Genomic DNA, 17,295 nt, shown 5'->3' on the forward strand with positions numbered 1-17,295 from the left:
TTCAGCCCAGGGTGTGATCCTGGAGTCCCGGGATCGAGTCCCACATCGGGCTCCCTGCATGGAACCTGCTTCTGTCTCTGCTTCTCTCTCTGTGTGTGTGTCTCTCATAAATAAATAATGAAATCTTTTTTAAAAATGTTCCTCTTTTCTGTTTCTAGACTGTCTGAGGATAGGATGCAACTTTAAATCTTACTTTTTTTTCAGCAACATCTCCATTCCCCAGTTTTTGGGTATGCATCTGGAGAGTAATTCCTTTCGTACACTCAACACTTGGGCTCAAATACATACCTAGTGGGTAGATTCCGTAATTGCTGCCACGTACCTTCAGAGAAGTACCGCTTTCCTGCCTAGGCCAGAGGAGGGCAATCTTCTCTGGAAATAGCCAGATAATCAATACTTTAGGCCTTGAGTTTCCACAGACTCTCTGTCACAACTATTCAACTCTGCCATCCTAGCATGAAAATGGCCATAAACTATACATAAGTAAGTTAATGTAGCTGTGTTTCAATAAAACTTTATTTAGGGACACTGAAAATTGACTTTTGTATAATTTTGATATTTGACCAAAAAATTATATTTTCAAATGCTTAAACTTGTTTAAAACCATTCTTGGCTTGTAGATTGTACAAAAACAGTAGTGGAATTTGGCCCTTGGGCTATAATTTGCCAAGAGTTGGCCTAGAGAAAGCACAGAATCTCATAACTCCATATGCTGTCATAATCAGACTGTTACAGATATTTTATACAGGTATTTTTTCTAAACTATGTGCACCACCTTATACTTATAACCTAATTGACTTTTATGACACTTCAAGAGGCAAACAATGGACAAAGCATCTACCTGATTTGTAACGGAACACTGCTATGTGAAACCCTAGACACAAAGACAATAAAGTGAGGTGACCAAGAATAGAAATGAGGATCTTCATTATACTGAATCTACTACTCATATGTTAGCTCTGGATATGTGCTGCATTCATATCCATTGAGTAGTATTACCCAATTCATACACACCTTAACAATCACACATCCCTTCCTTTATATCCAGATATTTACACATTTTGGTCAAAATAAATAATAAGTAACTGTGATCTTAATACTCCTCTTACCTAAAGATGTCTGAGTCTACCTACAATCAGGATAATTTTGTAGGGGTAGAAAAGAAGGCAGACTGGGAGGGGTGGTTATATTTTTAAGTCTTACATCAGAAGCAACTGATATAGTGGAGTTTGGTGTTAGAGAGACCAGGGTTTGAATCCTGACACCTTGGGCCGATTACCTTTGTGAGCTCTAAAGCACCATAAATAGGAATTACAATATTTAATGTATGAAGCTTTTTGTGAGCTGAAATACAATACACATAAAGCCTGGCACTTGGTAGATGCTAGATCAGCCCTTGTACCCACCCCCCTTGCCAAGGCATCTTTATAAGGCAAAGAAAAGGCCACTGTAAATTGGCAAGCTGACATCCTTGCTTTTGTTCAGGTTCATCTTACCTGTAATGCTACACTGCTACAGTTTTTGAGAGGACATTTCCCTCATTTATTCCTATATATTCCATAAAAGGAAGCCCAGTGCTAATGTGACTTGACTTCTCCTTTCATCTAGGTTTATTCCATCAAATTCCCAAGATTAAAAAAAGAGAGAAAGAGAAGAGTTTCTAAATGCAACACATTTCTGTTTCATGAGTCCATTTGTCACATCAGCTTGGCAGTGCCAATTCCAGGATTAAATCGCCTGTTCCCAAGCAGACATCATTATAGATTCAATAGTAATGGCACTTTCGGCTATATAGAGATCCAGTAAATTGTGATTCTTCAACTGACCAATTTGAAAAATGAGAAGAACCTCCATTCTGGTCAAGAACCTGAGACAGAGGCAACCTCAACAACGAGGGAAACTGGATCTCAGCCTTAAAAGGTGAGTAGGAGTTTGGCAAGGATGGAGAACATCTATACAGAACAGAGAAGGCAGGTAAAGAACCCCACTGTGATGCGTGCCCAGATACATGGTGGGCTGAGGTGAGCATACTCTCTGGTGTGCCACACTGTACCTTGTGAAAGCCTTCATTTCAGAATTAATTACACGGCACTTGCTTTTTTCTCCCCACTAAGCTCTAGTAAGAGACTCCCTGAAGGCAATATGTATCTATCTAATCAAAAGGGAAAAATCAGGACACCCGGGTGGCTCAGCGGTTGAGCATCTGCCTAAGGCCCAGGGCGTGATCCTTTGGCCCTGGGATTGAGTCCCACATCAGGCTCCCTGTATGGAGCCTGCTTCTCTCTCGGCCTATGTCTCTGCCTCTCTCTCTGTGTATCTCTCATGAATAAATAAATAAACTTTAAAAAGAAAAGGAAAAAAAATCAAGATAGTTCAAAGATGAACAAAAATGTAGAAGATGATATATTTTGACCTCAAGTGTACTTCCAAAAACATTATAGAGAGAGACTGATAAGTTATAACTCATAAAGTCCACTTAAAAGTACTTGTGAGCCCTACAGTAAGAATTAGTTAAGAAGGCACTCAGTAACTGATCAATCAGTATTTGTTAGGTGAATGAATGAATGAATGAAAAACATTAGGCCCAAAGCAAATCAGTCCTTTTCAAATATCAGACCATTGCAAAATAAATAAAGCTACAAGATCTGACACTTCAAGAGCAAATCTCAAATTCTGTCCTCCAGCAGAAGTAACTGTGTCTCAGCCCCTGCCCTGGTAAGCTTCTGGCACTGGGAACCTTCAGCAATGCCAATCCCGCTGGCCAGCGGCATCTGGACTGAATCCTGCACCCCAAGGTCCATGTGAATCCTATTTGGGTATGTCTGTCCAGCTGCCACTATCTCCTTGCCCGAGCCTGCTTCCCCAGCTCTCATGACTAGACGTTTGCTCAGCATTCTGAGGATTCCTGACTGGGAGTACAGCACTGAACCTCTCAGCTTACTTAGCTGAGACCCTCACACCCTGCCTCAACCTTCCCTAAAGGCCAGACTATGTCTCTAAAACCCCCCCACTCCACACAAACCATGGTCCTGGGCGGTCCTGCATGGACCACCCAGAAGAGCAGTGATGACAGCCTCCTCTCTCCTTGTCTTCTATCAGGAGCCTCTTCCTATTTCATGGCACCAATGACTTTATCTCAGCCCTGTCTGCATCAGCCAGCCTAGACTGAGCTAGTGTTTTCCTTCTTGTCCCACCACACATTGACATCGGGACTTCTGGCTCCTCACTCTAATTGGAACAGTCCTGCCACAGATTAGGGACCCAGAGTCATGTGCAGCACTCCCCATCCCACATCCCCAACTCTGGATGCCTCCTGCACAGAGGCAGGGCTTCCAGGGAAGCTAGCCCATGGCAGGAACCCACGGCAGAACACTTGTAGACATGTGGCTTTCCACTGAAGGTCTGTTTAAAACATGAAGTGTCTGTGGGTGTTTTTTAAAAATAATGGGGGCGACAATTTTGCTAATGCAAGTATGTCATAAACCTCTGTAAACTAGCAGATGGTGAGTGTTGCTTCATTGTGGGACTGTGACTCAGTTTTCGGAATCTATTAAGTCATCAACTTCACATGGTACAAGCCTTTGCTAAACTCCTATGCCATGTGCAGCTTAGTGATACAAAGATGGTGCATGAAAATATATGCAGAGTTACTTCTATTCCCATCCACGGTTTCAAGAGGTTACATCCTCTTGTAACCTAATTTTGCAGATTCATTTTCCCACAATTTCACAAAATCTCTACAACAATCAGGAGAACAGCAAGTACATGAAAGAAATAATCTGAAATGAATTCTAAAGAATACATCTTTATCTATAAAGAAAAAGTAGGTTGGAATATCAAGACATTTTCAGTATTCTAGAGTGAACAGTATGAGTCCCACAGATACTTATTTTCTTTTTTGATAGCATAATTCTCATTTATCAGCCTGAAGGTTCCTTTCGTTATAAATGATCATAACCCCAAAATCCAGCCAAACTTTAAGGTACATTTAACAACTGTTCTCACTTTAGAAATCAAAATAAATCTCATTAAAATTATAAGAGTCTTTCTAATCTTAGGAACCGAGGTTTTAAAGAAAGTCTTTAGTGTGTTTAGACTGTCATTTACTTTCTGTACCCAATTTTCTGTCTTCTCTGGTTAGACAATTAGCCAGTATTCAAGCTTGTGAAATACCGAGAAGCATGAAATTTACATACATAAAATAAATTAACACAGTTAAACAATACAATATTGCCTCCTGACATCTCCATTTTCAGATGTCATCAACAAATAATCAAGATACCAAGTCAGGGCAGGCATTGTTCCTTAATAATTGCTTAGATTATCATAGATTCACTAATCATTACAATATTATTCAGAAATTTGTTTTTAATCCAGTGAACATATTGCTAACGACTGAAACATCTAACAGCATCATCTCTTCTAACAGCAGCAAAATGCCAGGGAATTGATTTTAATTAGGTTTTAGAAAAAGAATTATGTAGAATTCAAATATGTCATTCAATTCATACATCAAGGAGACTTTCAGAAAGGATTGTGTGGTTAACTGGACTTTGGGATAGAGGGAGGTCTGTGTTTGGAATTCCACAATTCATTCTGAAAGCTCTCATACACATTCACATACCTTGGCTGAGGATTTGCAATTTCCAACAGGTTTCCCTCTCCCTTCTTCTTCCATAGCAATAACCACCAAGGCAGATCATTGGGATGTCTCAGTATTAAGAAAAATGATCACTTTCCCATATCTTTTGTTTATGTAACCACAGGGGGTTCCAGCCTTAATTTGGTAAGGCAAGGCAGAATTTTGAATTGAGAACTTATTTAATGAGGTTTAGAATAAACAAAGCCTTCCAAGCAGGGAGAATAGAAGGGAAAACAGGGAAATGGCACTACCAAAAAATGGACCATTTTGAAATGGTGAAACGAGGGCAGCAGTAAATTAGATATATCTTTGTCCTCTAAAATTCTAATAACCCACATGCTTAATAATATTTAAGACAACCTTTCAGACGAGGACAATAGTATTGTGTCAGGGACATTCTGACCACCTTTGTTGCACTGGAATCTGTGGGGCTAATACCCGTCCAGTGAGATCCATAAAAACTCTGGGCTTCTTGAAGGAAAATTTCCTAAGTCAAAATTATGTCAGAGGATGACTAGAACACAACATAAATGTTTTCAGATATTTTTTAAAGAAGAATTCCACTTTCATAAGTGACCCATTCAACTAAATAAATAAACACAGAAAAACTTGTAAAGAAAATCTGACCCCAATCAGGAATTTGAGCTCCTAAATTCCCTCAAGCCTTTTGGAAACAGTCTGTATTTTGTGTTGAAAACCTTAGGAATTCCCTCTGACTGGCAAGTAACTACCCTTTTAGTTACTGTATAGCTGATGCATGCAACAAGATTTTAAAAATTAATGCCCAAAGCTGATAATGTTTCCATAAAGAAAGGTTAAACCTCTCATTATTTATTCATTCCTTCTTTTATTCATTTATCCATCCTTCTAACCCACTGATTCATTTAGGAATTACTGAACACGTACTACCTCATCTACTCTGCTCCCCAGCAGGAAAATCATTCTTTCCTGACCTCAGACAAAGCTAAGATACCCACGCAAGAATCTTGCAAGGTAAACACAAACACAGTAGGAATCCAAAGCTCTAGGAAATAAGTGTCATGTGGTAATAAAAGAATAATGAATATCATTGCCAATCACTCTATTCCCAACTGCAGCTCATGCAGATTAAAAAGAAGTCTAAATAGAAAGGTCTTGCTATTCCAAATACACTTAAAGCCAACTCATATAACAAGAAAAGTGTCTAAAATTGCAGTATGATATGGTACTCAGCAGAGATACGTACAAAGTACAAGTGAGACAAGGAAAGGAGAGGGTTAGAGGGGGGCAAGGGGTTCAGCTCATGAAAGATTACCCAGAGTGAATTTTGGAAAAGATGGGTAGGAGTCTATAGGAAGACCAGGAGGAGAGGTATTCTGGTTGAGTGAATCACCAAGAGCAAATGCTCAGAAGAGTGGAGTATTTCTGTACAGGTTCTAGTGGAGGGATACTGCTGGAGAAGAACAGAACCAGATCTAGCAGGGCCTTATCTATCTTACTAAAGGGCATGATTTTATCCTATAAGCCATTGGTTCCCAAAAGTTTTAGTCTCCAAATCCCTTTCTACTCCTAAAATTTATTGACGACTCCAAAAACTTCTGATGACTCCCAAAACTTCTGATGATAAAGTTATATTTATCAATATGTATAATATTAAAATTAAACTGACAAATGTTTAAACTATATATTATTTATTTAACATGGTAATAAACTCATTGCATAGCAACACAAATATTTTATAGAAAAATAACCATATTTTCTCAAGAAAGTGAGAAAAATTTAGCTACCTATTTTTTGCAAATCTAATTAATCTCAGGCTTAGTTAAAAGCTAAATTCTCTTATTAAGAGAATTAAGTCTATTATGATATAGTGTGACATCAGAACACTGGTAAATTTCACTATACTTTCATGAAAGAATGGGAGTGAAAAAGATAAACAATGTTTTAAGATTTTTTTAAAGATTTTATTTATTTATAAGAGACACAGAGGGAGAGGCAGAGAGAGAAGCAGACTTCCTATGGAGAGCCAGTTGCAGAACTCCATGCCAGGACCCCGGGATCACAGACTGAGCCGAAGGTAGATGCTCAACCACTGAGCCACCCAGGTGCCCCTGCTTTAAGATTATTATAAAAATTGACCTTCCAGATCCCCCGAAAGAATTTTAAGGACCTCTAGGGGTTTACAGGCCACACTTTGAGAACACTAACAAACACTACTGTGGTTTAGAACAAAAGTTATATTTTCACAAGGGGCATAAACTGACATTTGCATTTTAGGAAATGATGGTTCAGTAATACAGACATAAAAAACAAAGTAAAACTAATCTAGGGAATACACCCATTTCACACATGGTACAGAAAACTTTCATGTTCTTTAAGCAATGGCTTTACACTACAAGGAATTTTACTTTTCAGCTCTATCAATACAACATATACTTCCTGAAATATGTTCCATATCTGTCTGGTCCTATAATTGACGTAATAAGGAAAGTAACTATGGATAACGTTATGCCAATCAACTTGAAAATTTAAACAAAATGTACAGATACCTAGAAAAACATAATTTACCAAAAATTATGCAAAAAGAAACAGAAGTCCTTAAAATGATAATCAGGGCTGATATTCATCCTGTAAGCATCCATTGAGTTACATCATTTATTTATATCTGGCATCCATTTGATCAATCAGGTGTCCACTCTGTTGACCTATGCCAATTTCCTATCTAATGTTAATGATATAAAATATCATCCTGACCCATATCCATGAAATAACTGAATCAAAAAACTTTCCTGCAAAAAAACCCAAATAGCTTCACTATTGAGATATGCCAAACATTCAAGGAAAAAAATAATTAATATAATTCTAAACTTATATGAAGTATTCCAGAGAATAGGAAAAGAAAAACCACTCTAACTCATGTAAAGAGAATAACATAGATACCAAACCTGACAAAGAGTGTACATGACACAAAAATTAAAAGACAACTTCAGTCATAAACCTGGATTCAAAATGCCAAAATAAAATAAAAGGAAACTATATATAGCCATATACAAAAGGGATAACACATCATGACTAAGTTATGTTCATCTAAGGAAGGTAAAGTTGCTTTAACATTAGAAAATCAATTAATGTAATTTACCACATTAACGGATTAAAGGCAAAAATGATAGGACCATCTAAACAGATACAGAAAAAGCATTTTATAAAATTCCACATTATTTTTTCTTTTCAGCATTGGTCTGGAAGCCCTATTAGCACAGTAAGAGGGTGGCAAGGGACTCGGGGGACTGGTGGGGAGTCATTATTTGCAGATGTAACCATGCAAACCCAAAAAACTATGCATATAAATTTTAGCACTAATTTAAAAAATTAACAAGTCGTCAGGATATAGGGTCAATATAAAATATTGATCATTTAAAATAGTATCACATATTAGCTACCTAGAAATAAATATAACAGAAGATTCCAAAAATTTCTGTTTCCCTTTAGGAAAGAGGAAAATAATAAAGTATCTTGGAAAACATTAAAGAACCTAAATGAATGGAGAGACATTCAATATTTAAATATTAGAAGACTCAATATTATAAATCCATCAATTCTCCCAAATTAACTAACAAATACAAATCAATCACAGTCAAAATCCAAACAGGTTTCTTGTAGAAACAATTTGATTCTAATATTAACATGGATATTCACAGATAAAATTGCAAGATGGAATATACTGTGGAAGATGTATAAGATGGAAGACGTGCTCTACCAGATATGAAGTAATTTTTAAATACAGTAATTAACATATCGTTGCCTTTGCGATAAACAAATGGCCCAAAGTAAAACCAAAAAACAGTTTTACATATGTATGGGGATCTGATTTATGACAGAGATGGTATTCCAGAGCATTAGGAAATAACTCTTTTTAAAATAAAATATGCTGATAACATGGCATACATATGCAGGGATCTATATCTCAGAGTGAGCACAAAAATCATTTCTAAGTGTATATAATAACACTCTAAAGCTTTTAAAAGGTAATACAAGTGAATATTTTTGTATCCTCAATGTTTGGGAAGGACTTCTCACATAAGACACCAAAATACTAACCTGAAGGAAAAGATTGATATATTTGATCACATTCAAATTCAGATTATTTTCTTTATGAAAAACAATAAAAAAGTGAAAGACAACTCAGAGATTAGGAAAAGTTTTTTGCAAAGCATGTACCCCAAAGACTTGTCTCCAAAATATAAAAAGAATTTCTACAAATAAATAAGACTGACAATTCAATAGAAAATTAGGCCCAAAAATAAAAGATAGTAAACAGATACTTCACAAAAGAAGAAATCCAAAGTAGCTAATAAACATGTGTGCCTCATATACACAATGTCAGATCTTCTTGGCCTTGAACCTGTCTCCAGGTCCCCTAGACACTTCTTCCAGCCCCAGTCAGTGCCAAGGCTACCAACTAGGAGGAGACCAACTTCGTGCAGATACAAGCCAACAGCACCTAACTTCAAACCATGCAAGCACCTCTCACCTCTTTCCCTAGAGATTTCTAGGTTGATAGTTAGGACTACTTAACAGCCATATATGTAGAGTCCAGATGTGTATGAGATTCAATGTCCCATGTAATCAATCTTTGAATAGAGGATAGCAGCCAATGAATGATCTCTCTCTTCCTCCTGTCTTTCCACCCTATTAACCACAGATAGTCATGAGAAAACAACCCCTTTCACAGACACTTAGAAGATAGTTCCATGAGATCCACAGTCATTTGTATTTGATAAGAGAAGTGGCTAGGTTTTTTTTTTTTTAAGATTTTGTTTATTTATTCATGAGAGACACAGAGAGAAAGAGAGGCAGAGACACAAGCAGAGGAAGAAGTAGGCTCCACGCAGGGAGCCTGACACGGGACTTGATCCCAAGTCTCCAGGATCAGGCCCCGGGCTGAAGGTGGCGCTAAACCGCTGAGCCACCTGGGCTGCCCAAGAAGTGGCTAGTTTAAAACGCATCCTTGCAGTTGCCATTTCTCCTCTGCCTCACTCCTCAGGCCCTCAATAATGTTCCTGTGGATTACACCCCCTATTAAAGCAACAGCTCTTTTTTTTTTTTAAGATTTTATTTATTTATTCATGAGAGACACACAGAGAGAGAGAGAGAAGCAGAGACACAGGCAGAGGGAGAAGCAGGCTCCATGCAGGGAGCCCGATGTGGGATTCGATCCTGGGTCTCCAGGACCACGCCCCGGGTGGAAGGCAGACGTTAAACCTCTGAGCCACCCAGGGATCCCAAAGCAACAGCTCTTAAGCCTTTACCTCAAGCTCTACTTTCTGGGGAACTCAAGTTAAAGCAATATGAAAAGTGATTCAATCTCATTTATAATCAGTGAACCACCACAATGAGTTACTAAACCCACCCATCAGATTACAAAAATTAAGATTCTGATAACACCAAGCATTAACAAGACTATGGAAAAACATGAACTCAGATATTGTTAGTAGGAGTGCAAACTGGTGCAACCACTTTGGAACACTATTTGTCATTATCTAATAATGGTGAATATTTGCACATCTTAGAATTAAACATTTCAACTCCTGGTTATATACTTTAAGGATGTAGCAGATTTATCATGAAACTAATTAAGCTTGGAGGCATGGATCCTCTACAAGTCCTGGTACCTAATTTGTGTATGTGTGTTTTAAAGTGAGTCCCCCAAATTTTATGAGTTTAAGACTCTAAAAGTCCTGGATCCACGCTTACCTGGGCAAAATTGTTCAGGATATAGCTCTAAGAAGCAACATTTTCCCTAATAGCCCCAAACTAGAAACAACCCAAATAACCATCAATTGTTGAATGGCATATGAGTCAGGAAATTCTAACTGGAAAAAGATTTTTTATAAGAATTCAACCTTATACAATTGTGGAACAAATTAAGGAAATAATGGCCCAGAAGGGGGAGTTGGAGGATCAGAGAAGGAGTTACCAACCATGCAATCTTAAAGCCAAGCTGAAGTGGAAAGAATGAGAAGTCCAGGAAATGTCTCTAGTCAACTGCTGCTTCTGGGTAGCTGTCACCTCTCTGGGTCCATAACCAAAAGGATATGGAGGGTCTCCTGGTGAACAAGGCCAACGTCAAGAAAAGATGGACAAAGAGAAGAGTGTGGACAAACTGGAATTTTCTGGGCACTTCTGTCTGTCACCATACCTTTATCACTATGCAAACTTTCAGAGAATGATTGCTTTATTTCTGCCTTTAAAGTATCATGCACATTCTCCTTTTGACCAACTCTAATTCAGAACCCCACGGGAAGCAATTTCTGGACAATGTAGTTTATAGCTTATCCAAATTGGCACAACACCACTCAGCGCAAATGGAATACACATGCGATGGAATACTATAGTATACTAATTATGAACTTGACGGGATGAGCACTGGGTGTTATTCTGTATGTTGGCAAATTGAACACCAATAAAAAATAAATTTATTATTTAAAAAAATTATTACCGTATCATGATAATTATGAATAAATTTCAGCTTCACACACACTTGGGATGAATCTTACAAAATCAATGTTGGGGAAACTAAGACACATAGCAAGCTTCTTTTAAGTAAGACTTTATAGTGTGTAATTCCACTTACATAAGATTCAAAAAGAGGTTGAACTAGCCCACACTGATTAAAGAAGCATACAGAGGTGATAAAAATAAAGAGAAAAGAAACAAATCAGTTGTCATGAAAGTCAGGATAATGATCTCTAGGGGAAAGGGGAGGTTATGATCTAGAAGGGATTCTGGAAAGTTGGTATTATTCTACTTTTCGACCATGGTGTTTGTCAGCTTTTGCTTTGTGATTATTCACTAACTTTGCATTTCTATTTCACACATTTTTCTGTATATATATTTTATAAAATTAAAGATAATATTTAATAAACTGATTTCCACCTTTCTCCCCTTCAGTATTTATGAGACCAAAATCACATTAAGTCCTAGAGGCAGCAGGAAAGGGACTGTTCCCTTGCAGAAAGTCTAGTCCTCACTGATGGGTCTCCCTTCAGCAATTATGATGAATTCCAGGCAGATTATTATGGCTAGATTTGTATATTTATATTATCTATTATTAATTATATAGATTAAATGTTTGTGTCCCCCCCAAAAAAAAAAAATTCATGGTGAAACCTAATCCTAATGTGATTTAGGATGTGTATTTAGAGGTGGGGCCTTTGGCAGGTGATTAGATGAAGAGAGTAGAGCCCTCAGGAATGAGATTACTACCCTTATGAAAGAGATCCACAGAGCTCCTTCACTCCTGTTATGTGAAAGCACAGAAAAAGACAGCCATCTATGAACCAGGACTTCACCAGATACTAAGTCTGCCACTACCTTGATCTTGGACTTCTCAGCCTGTAGCCTGAACTAAGACACTAACTAAATTATCCTGCCAAACATGAAAGCAGTTAAAATGTTTCCTGCAAAAAATCAAGATGTGAAGAACATAAAATAATAATATAGGCACAAATTAACAATGAGAAAATGGCACAGCTGATGTTTATTCTCCTATATGAGCTTTTTTGTAGCCTCAATGTAAGGTAAAATCAATACTAATCAGTCTAAATCGCAAAGTTATCAAGAACATAATTTGATAAAGATTTAGATTAGTAATTGTTTACAATGAAACTTGCTATTTAAAAAAAAGTATGCTGTTCACAAATTTAAAAAGCTAGAACACTAACTCTTTTTGTTGACATTGAGCAAGCTATTTAACTTCCCTAAGGTCAGAGTGCCCTATAAAGAAAAAAAGAGTCACTATACCTCGTGTGAGGATTAAACAAAACAATCCATGTAAAATGGTTAGGATAGTATCTGGGAACCAGGAGACATTCAGGGTATCAGATATCTTTTTTAACTTTTTTTCTTTAGCAGGGGGGCATTGTTATTCAAGGAGTCTATAACACCCTAAAGAAGGTAACAGTAGATACTATGGAATAATAGATTAAATGGCCCTATGAAAGAAGAAAGAAAGAAAAGAAAGAAAAGAAAAGAAAAGAAAAGAAAAGAAAGGGAAGGAAGGAAGGAAGGAAGGAAGGAAGGAAGGAAGGAAGGAAGGAGAAAGAAAGAAAGAAAGAAAGAAAGAAAGAAAGAAGAAGAAGAAGAAGAAGAAGAAGAAGAAGAAGAAGAAGAAGAAAGAAAGAAAGAAAGAAAGAAGAAAGAAAGAGAAAGAAAGAAGAAAGAAAGAAAGAAAGAAAGAAAGAAAGAAAGAAAGAAAAAGAAAGAAAGAAAGAAAGAAAGAAAGAAAGAAAGAAAGAAAGAAAGAAAGAAAGAAAATAAATAAATATAAATCTAATCCTGAGATCTCTGGGTGGCTCAGCGGTTTAGCGCCTGCCATTGGCCCGGCGTGATTCTGGAGTCCCAGGATCAAATCCCACATCAGGCTCCCTGCATGGAGCCTGCTTCTCCCTCTGCTTATGTCTTTGCCTCTCTCTCTCTCTCTCTCTCTCTCTCTCTGTCTCTGTCTCTCATGAATAAATAAATAAATAAAATCTAAAAAAAAAATCTAATCCCTATTTTCTGGGAAACTATAAAATCTCTCTCAAACATTTAAACCTGAAACAAGAAGAAAAAGAAAGAATAGCTCTCCAGTAGAGTCCCAGGATTAGCATCTGGGTATTATGTTTTATATAAAGCCTTCAAATATAATGATAGCAAACTTTATATGATATACATAAGGATAAAACCATTTACCTTCAGTAATAGTCTCTATTTGCTTTCGGCTTGAAGATCTTATATTTTAGAAAGAAAGAATAAATTTTATTTGTGTTGAAATATTAAAAGAATCCTCTTCATTTATAAGATAAAACATAAAACATTTTAATAACTCAAAGGTAAAATACCCAATTTAGCAAGAAAGTGGTCTTCAATGAAGAAACATGCTCTTCAATGGAAATAAAAAATACTGACTTGAATTCCATTCAGTTGGCTTCAAACTGTATCACTGCAATGTCAAAAATATTGTGAAAGTAATATTATTGACTTGAATAGATATTTTGCTAGTTTTATCATAGCCAATGTTTAAGCTATCAACCCTATGCATATACCACAAGCAGCTTTTAAAACTCATAGACACCATCACAATCCCCCCTAGTTTCTAGGATGAGAGAGAAAAGTCTTGTCTCAATGCTCAAAATCTCACTTTTTGACATGTCTGCATGACATGGAGGATCTCCAAAGCAAATTTTCTCAAGATCTGTGACTCTAATGTATGGTATCACTTAGCGATAACTCACATAGCTGTGCTTAATTAACAAACAACCAAATAGCCTACCTTTTTTCAACAATTTTTAAATTAAAATTCAAAATAAAAGACAGCCCCATCAAGGAAAAATATAAACATAAAGTATGTGAACAATCTAAATAACCTACAGAATATGCTGAAAAGATACTGAAATTCACTGGTGGTGAGGAAAATGTTTTAACAAGAGACATCATTGCACAAAAATCAGACTGACAAAAACACAAAAAAGCAGTAACACCCATTTTAGGTTGAGTGGGAGGATTTTAGCCAAATGAATGAGTCAATAAGATAAAAAGAAAAAAGAAACCTAGACCAACTTCAAATTTTGCCAGCCTAGATCTGATCAATGACTAAAAACATACAGCATAATCCACACATTGCTTCACGAAGAAGAAAGCAGCTTTCAACATTGACAGCACTATGGCCAGGTGACTAGTAGATTGCACTGAAAAAAAAAATCATCCTGTGTGTCAGTGGTACACAAGAAAATTAAGGTTTTTGGAATCCAAGAGCCCCAAACTTAGCAATTCATTAGCTGCTGAACTTGGAAAGTTTTTTAATCTCTGTAAATCTTAGTTTCCTTATCTCTAAAATACTATGGCCCTAACTTGTTGGGTTACTGTGCTTATTACCTAACACAATATGGCACATTGAGTGTTCAAGAGATACCATGTCTTTCCTGAGGCCAGAGGGTACTGACCCCTTTTTATTGTATTTTGCTAGCAATTAGGTCTCATATTTCTCAAATGAAGAACTAAGGTTATTTTAGGTCATTTCTAATCCCAATCATGAAGAAGTAAATCTATTCTTTCATTGATACACATGGATAACTAACAGTGATTCATGTTAAAGTGAGTTAAATGTCTCAAATTTTTTCTAGGGCTTGCATAATATCTTTATACTGACCATTTTCCTTCAGAACAGCAACTATTCAACCCCTACCAATTCAGTGAATTTAACCACCCTTGACGTTCAATAATAAACTTAAAAATAATTGATCTATAATTTCAGTTTAAATGATCTGACATAGCCAGGCTACTTTTAAATGACAGCAAATGGGATTTTTTAATGGAAATATTGATAGGCCCTTAAGTGTATTGGGGAGTCGAGGACAATGACAATGATATTGCACTAATAAACCTAATGCCATGGAGATTGTCTTTTTTAAAAATGTGTCTTTTCTTTATCACAGCATAATACCTAGCTTGACAACAGAAATGTCAACAGTTAGGGCTCTATTCTTCAAACCGTCATGCTCTATTAATACTGTTTTTCAGTGGGATTTACTTTGTCAAGAAAGGAAGGACCAAAGAGGAAAGTCTATGGTCTTCCTATTCACTAAATCCCTCCTCTCACTGATGCACAAATGACTAACTACTCCCAATGCCACAGAAAGAATGAGAGTTGAAAACGGGCCAAAATCATCCAGGGAGCAGGTGGAAAAAGCTAGCCTTGTATAAGCAAAGTCATGCTTAGACAGGAAGAAAAAGAAAACAGAGTAGGTGATAGGAATGCCAAGGGGTGCTCCCTGTGCTGTTTGTGTTCTTTCAGTTGAGGGGAGCAGTAGAGAAAGGCTTCCCCATGCAAATATAATTGAGTACTATTGGCTAGGGCTACAAACAGTGTCTTAGCTAGGTCCTAAAGAAGTCCATGGAGCTTAACCCCTTTAATCCAGAAAGGAGGAGGAAAATAAACTACTTGGCTGGCAGAGACACATAAGGCTGTAAAATAAAGCCAAAGAGAGGTTAAAAGGATTACAGATGGGGACTGTTCACTGTAATCATGGGGCATCAAGAGCAATAAGACAGCAGGAAGGAGGCAGAAAGGAGTTTTGTTTAGCTAAGATTTAATTGTGAAATTTGGGTGCACAAGAGATTTTGGTTTACTCTTTGTGTTTAGAGAATCTGATAAACTTTTATATGGAATAGACAGATAAACAAGTCCTAAAGAAGGATCCAGAGCTCAGAAATTGCTTGAAGCTTTGAATATCTGAGTCAATGAATCTGCTGTGTCACCTGTCTATATAGTAGCTTCTTGTCCCCAAACTATGTGTTTGCAACACCATCTTTTTCAATTTTCACAAAACTCCCACGCGATAAGCAAAGCAGGATTTATTCTCTCCGTTTATCCCCCAATCTGTCACATGACAACAACTCAGGGTTGCTGAGGTTATAGTCTTCCTCAGAGCGACACAACCAGAAAATACTTCCTGTGATCATCTGTTGTCAAGGCTCCATGTATCTGCCTAAGAATCTCCCTATGGGAAATACTGCCTTGCAAAAAGTTTTTAAAAACTATTTAGCAATGAAAAGGCCCAAGGCCAAAACAGAAGACTCCCCTACTAATTTTTAATTTGTCCACATAGCAATCTCCTACCCTACTTCTAGGATTTATCTAAATTCTTGACCATATACACATTTTAAGATACAAACATAAAATCTATAATTTTTTTCATAGCAAATTGCTTATAGAAACATGAAATTATCACTACTTATGTCTTATTTTTCTTTGTAAACAGTAGGGCAAATTATGATTTTTATCTTCCTTATACTTATAACTGAGAATTAGGAAATGTCCAAAAAGCATTTGAATTATTGCTAAAGTGATCAAACCCCAGTATCTGTGTTTTTGCATATGCACTTACAAACGGCTTCATTAGAATTAAATAATCACAGGGTAAGTGATCTTCCTAAATGTTTTTCAGCATTTTATAACAAAGGTTATGTTCACAAAATAAAAGGCCATGAGATTTTCCCTTCCAGTTAAGGTGAGAGGGCTAATAAGGCAACTGGGGTTGGGGACAAGAATCCTGGAGAGAAGAAAATTTTACTGAGGTAAATCCATATTCTGCATGCTTCTTTTTTTTCCTTAGAGAGCTTGCCAATCTTTGCCCAGAGAGAGGAAAAGAAATTGGGTAGAAGATCCACCATTTGGCAGCAGAAAATCAGCAAGGCCTATGCAGTAACATGGACTTGGGTAACAACTGGGGTCACCAAAGGGCTAAAACCCAGAGATAAGGGAGGCCCAAAGAAGTAAGCCAAGCACTCTGCACAGTTTTGCTCTCTCTCTCTCCCCATCCTCCACCCCTAGCATTGCTAATCAAATGGGCAACACAAGAAACTAAGAAACCAGAAAAAAGAAGTAAGAAGCAGGGTGGAGTTTTTGGACGTTTCACAGTATACAGGAGACAAGAGCAGAATATTAAGACCCAACAATGAGACAGGACCCCAGGAAAGACCCTGAGTTCCCTGTTACTATATATCCAGGAGTCAGTGTGTATTCAAGTCAAACCTTAGAAGGATTGAAAATTATCCGTGAACTACATTTGTCCCTGCCTGGATTCAGATGAGTGGCTTGTATTTTTGCTTTCTGCCAGACTATAGGATAAATG

General features: G+C 37.0%; 1 protein-coding gene across 43 annotated transcripts in view; it reads right to left on the reverse strand.

The window, feature by feature from the left end:
* LOC144302962 (uncharacterized) overlaps positions 1-17,295 on the reverse strand; it is a 776,799-nt gene that overhangs the window by 594,224 nt on the left and 165,280 nt on the right. For 25 of the 43 annotated variants that reach the window (XR_013369980.1, XR_013369984.1, XR_013369997.1 and 22 more), the window contains one exon: positions 323-372. The exons of 15 other annotated variants lie outside the window; for them this stretch is intronic. Coding sequence is in view for 12 of the 28 variants with exons in the window: in XM_077880553.1 (XP_077736679.1) it covers positions 323-372 (50 nt within the window). In the remaining 16 variants the exon portion in view is untranslated. Of the gene's footprint in view, positions 1-288; positions 373-17,295 lie in introns of all 43 variants that reach the window. 3 more of the 43 variants (XR_013369979.1, XR_013369992.1, XM_077880550.1) reach the window with 1 other exon arrangement.

Source organism: Canis aureus, chromosome 32, assembly GCF_053574225.1.
Source record: "Canis aureus isolate CA01 chromosome 32, VMU_Caureus_v.1.0, whole genome shotgun sequence".
Lineage (NCBI taxonomy): Eukaryota > Metazoa > Chordata > Mammalia > Carnivora > Canidae > Canis > Canis aureus.